At 66.6% G+C, this 4,189-nt stretch overlaps 1 protein-coding gene across 1 annotated transcript; it reads right to left on the bottom strand.

The window, feature by feature from the left end:
- Positions 1–451: 451 nt before the first annotated feature.
- On the bottom strand, positions 452–3,645 carry FOXC1 (forkhead box C1). The gene has a single exon (XM_056107768.1). The coding sequence runs from the start codon at positions 3,042–3,044 to the stop codon at positions 1,269–1,271; it is 1,776 nt and encodes a 591-aa protein (XP_055963743.1). The 5' UTR covers positions 3,045–3,645; the 3' UTR covers positions 452–1,268.
- Positions 3,646–4,189: the final 544 nt, after the last annotated feature.

Genomic DNA, 4,189 nt, shown 5'->3' with positions numbered 1-4,189 from the left:
TTATGTGCCAGGAAAGTCAAATATTCACAGCCATTTGGGGAAAGGAACATATCAGAGAACCCTGCAGGTACGTATCAGAGATAGAACAGCTGCTGATTCATAGGCTAAAAATTGCCAAATGTGTTCTGTCATTACCGAGATAATGTACATGTTTAATGCCGAGTCGAATCTCTTTAGGAAAAAAAAATCTTATTCTTTTTTTCTCTCTTTTTCTTTCTTTTTTTTTTTTACTAATCGCAAAGCAAGCCGATGATATAGGACATTTTGCAGGGGAGGAAAAAACAATTTAAAGAAAAAGACTTTTAGGTGAGCTTTGACAAGGAATAGTCAGAGGGTTTCTCCATTTTGTCAGAGATAGAGAATAGATCATTTCTAAAAGTGTTTGAATCTCTGAAATATCTTTTTTCCTGCTGACGAGAATTCAGAGTATTAAAAGTATCCAGACATAAAGTCTCATCCAAACTGGCAATTTATTAATAAACAAACAACGAATATGTTCGACAAAAAAAAAGTAAAGATGATAGAATAAGATGAATACAGTTTCCCTTTTTATAATGAAAAAAAAAAAGCACAATTTAAAGTTTCAGGCAATTTAACGTCAGGTTTTGGAAATACTTTCTGGCGTTTGGTCCACGACTTCCAACTACAAATTAAAAATAAATTACTATGTTGCAATTTACATTTTAAAACAAGTCCATGAATAAAAAGGAAGCGATTTTCATATACGGGGGGACTCTCCCCCCTCCTTTCCAGGTAGGATAAAATATCTTACAGGTGAGAGGTGAGAGGCGAGAGAGGGCGAGGGCCCCGGGCGGGGAGGGGATGGGGAAAGCGATGATGTCTGAGAAGAAAGAAGAGACTTACGTGTTATCTGGAGTAACACTGTCCTTTAATAAACCATGACTGCTGTCTCTGTACAAAACAGTTTACGGGTTTGTTTATTTAGATAAGGCAAAGGTGGAGGTGGCTCTGAAATTATCTGGTGTTTGTGGGTCTTTTTTTTTTTAAGAAAATAGTTTTCTTGCTGCTGGTGGGTCGAATCTTTGCAGGGATTGTGTCCGCTGGTCGGCCGGAGGAAGGCTGTCCTTAGTGTCCTTTCATGGGAATGGGGGGCTTCTCTCTCTGTGTGTGTGTGTCTCTGTCTCTCTCTCTGTCTCTCTTTGGTTTCGCTTTTGCACCGGTGGCTCTCTGGGCTGCTGTCGCTTGGGGCTTCGGTGCAGGGGGGCTCGGCGGGGCGGCGGGCGGGCGCGCGCGCGGAGGGGGGCGCGTCAGAACTTGCTGCAGTCGTAGACGAAGGCCCCCGACGTGCGGTACAGAGACTGGCTGGACGGAAAGGCCATCTGGCAACTACTGTTCCCGTTGGCCGGCGAGTTGTTCAGGCCCATGCGCTGCGACTCGAACATCTCGCGCACCGAGTGGAAGTTCTGCTGCTGGCCCGGGTAGCCCGCGGCCGCCGCGGCCGCCGCCGCGCTGGCCAGGTGGCCCAGGTCTCCGCCCGCCTGGTTCAGGTACCACGACGTCAGGCGGCCCTGGTGGGCGGCCGCGTGGTGGCCGGCGTCCTGGCCGCCGCCGCCGCCGCCGTGGCTCAGGGACGACGAGCTGCTGCTGGTGACCGGGGGCGGCAGCGAGTAGTCGGGCAGGGGGTCGTCCACGGCCGGGCCGCCCGCGCCCCCGGGCGCGCCCTGCAGGTGGCCGCCGCGCTCGCCGGCCGCGTACAGGCTCATGGCCTGCAGGTTGCAGTGGTAGGTCCCCGCGGCCCCCGCGGCCCCCGCGGCCCCGCCGCCGCCGCCGCCCGCGCCCTGGCCGCCCGCGCCCCCCGCGCCCTGGCCGCCCGCGCCCCCCGCGCCCTGGCCGCAGGGGGAGCTGTAGAGCGCGCCGGGGCCCGGCGAGTAGGCGCCGAGCGCCAGCGGGGGCGCCAGGCCCGCGCGCGCCGCCGCCGCCGCGCCGGCCGTCGGGGCCAGCAGCCCGGGGCTGAGCTCGGCCGCCGCGCCCTGCGGGGACCCCCGCAGCGACGTCATGATGTTGTCCACGCTGAAGCCCTGGCTGTGGTGCGGCGGCGGCGGCGGCGGCGGCGGGGGCGCGGGCGGCGCGGGCGGCGGGGGCGCGGGCTCCCCGCCGCCGTCCAGGCCGAGCGGCCGCGCGCCCGCCGCCAGGCCCCCCGGGGGGCTGCCGCCGCTGGACAGGCTGCTGCTGCTGCTGTCGGGGCTCTCGATCTTGGGCACGGCGGCGGCGGCGGCGCTGCCCAGGGCGGCGGCCGCCGGGGACAGGGGCTGGGGCGGCGAGGGGCACGTACCGTTCTCGGTCTTGATGTCCTGCACGCGCACGGGCGGCGGCTGCGCGCCGGGCGCGCCGCCGGCGCTGGCGTTGGCGCTGGCCGCGCCGGCGCCGCCGTCGGGGGGCTCCGGGGCCGCGGCGGCGTGGGCGGCGGGCGGCGGGCGGCCGGGGGGCGGCGGCGGCGCGGGCGGCTCCTTGAGGTGCAGCCGGTCCTTCTCCTCCTTGTCCTTCACCGCGTCCTTCTTCTTGAAGCGGCGCCGGCGCCGCAGGAAGCTGCCGTTCTCGAACATGTTGTAGGAGTCCGGGTCCAGCGTCCAGTAGCTGCCCTTGCCGGGCTTCTTGTCGTCGCGCGGCACCTTGACGAAGCACTCGTTGAGCGACAGGTTGTGGCGGATGCTGTTCTGCCAGCCCTGCTTGTTGTCCCGGTAGAAGGGGAAGCGGTCCATGATGAACTGGTAGATGCCGTTCAGGGTGATCTTCTTGTCGGGCGCGTTCTGGATGGCCATGGTGATGAGCGCGATGTAGCTGTAGGGCGGCTTGACCATGTCCTTGGGCTGCGGCGGCGGCGTGTAGGGCCCGTAGGCGCGCGCCATGCCGCCGGGGTACTGCTCGGCGTGCGCCGGGTGCGAGTACACGCTCATGGGGGCCGGCATGGCGCCGTAGCCGCCCCCGGCCGCCGCGGCCGCCGCGCGGTAGTAGCTCTGCTCGCCGCCGAGGTAGGGCACCACTCCCAGGGAGTTGGGGCTGGACACGGAGTAGCGCGCCTGCATGGCCCCGCCGCTGCCGCTGCTGCCAACGCCAACGCCAACGCCGCCGCCCAACGCGCGGCCGGGCCGCCGCGCCGAGTCCGAGCCCGAGCCGGGGCGCCGGGGCCGGGGCCGGGGCCGCCGCCGCCTTCCTCCTGCTCCTCCTGCTCCTTCTGCTCCTCCTGCTCCCGCTCCTCCTGCTCCTCCTGCTCCCGCTCCTCCTGCTCCTCCGCGCCGCGCGCGCGCGCGGCCTCTCCAAGCCGCCGCCGCTCACTCGGGGCCCGCCGCGCCGCCCGCGGCCACTCGGGCTCCGGCCGGGACGCGGCCCCGCGGCCTCCGCGCGCGTCCTTCCCGGCGGCGGCGGCGGCGGGCGAAGGCGCCGGACGACGCGGACAGCCGAGCCCCGGAGCGCGCCCGGGGAAGGCAGGCGCCCAGCTCGCTGCAGACTCTGCCCCGCGCCGCCGGCGAGCGCGGCCAAATACCCAGGGGCGGCGGGGGGTGGGGGGTGGGGGGGCGCGCCGGCCGCCGGCCCGGGCCCCGCGTCACCTTTTTTTTTTTCCTTTCTCCTCTTTTTTTTTCCTTTCTTTCTCCTCCTTTCTTGCTCGGGCTGCTCGCGCGCCGGCCGCTTAAGGAAGCATGGGGGGAAAAACTCCTGAACTTTTGAGCATCCGTCACCCAGGCGAGGACTTTTTTACGCATTACATTTTTTCCGGGCCGCCGGGCCCCGCCCCGGCCCCGCCGCCGCAGCCAATGGCAGCGCGAGAACCGCCTCTGAATGAGGCCGGGAGGAGGCCGAGCCCCGGCCGGCCCCGCGCCCCGCGCCGCGGGAGGACCGCGGGGCTGACCACACGCGCGCCGGCCGCCCGCGCCCCGCCGCCCGCCCGCCCGCCCGGCGCCCCCGGCCCCGGCCCCGGCCGCCCCGCGCGCCCGCACGCGGCCCGCACCCCGCGATCGCGCCCCCCCAACCCCCGGCCCCGCCTGGGTCCCCGCACTTTCTGGGTGCTCCTGGCACCCTCGCCCCCCTCCAGCCCCCACTCCCACCCCCACACCCCCCGGCCCGGCACCTCTCCTCTCTCTCCCCCCCGGGGCGCCCCGCTCGCTTCGGCTCGCCCCGGTTTCTGGCGCCCCTCCGGCCGGCCCCTCCTCCACCCGATGGCCTGGTGTCCCCT

Source organism: Sorex fumeus, unplaced genomic scaffold (assembly GCF_029834395.1).
Source record: "Sorex fumeus unplaced genomic scaffold, SorFum_2.1 ptg000175l, whole genome shotgun sequence".
Taxonomy (NCBI): domain Eukaryota; kingdom Metazoa; phylum Chordata; class Mammalia; order Eulipotyphla; family Soricidae; genus Sorex; species Sorex fumeus.
This window is presented reverse-complemented; position numbering and strand designations above follow the sequence as displayed.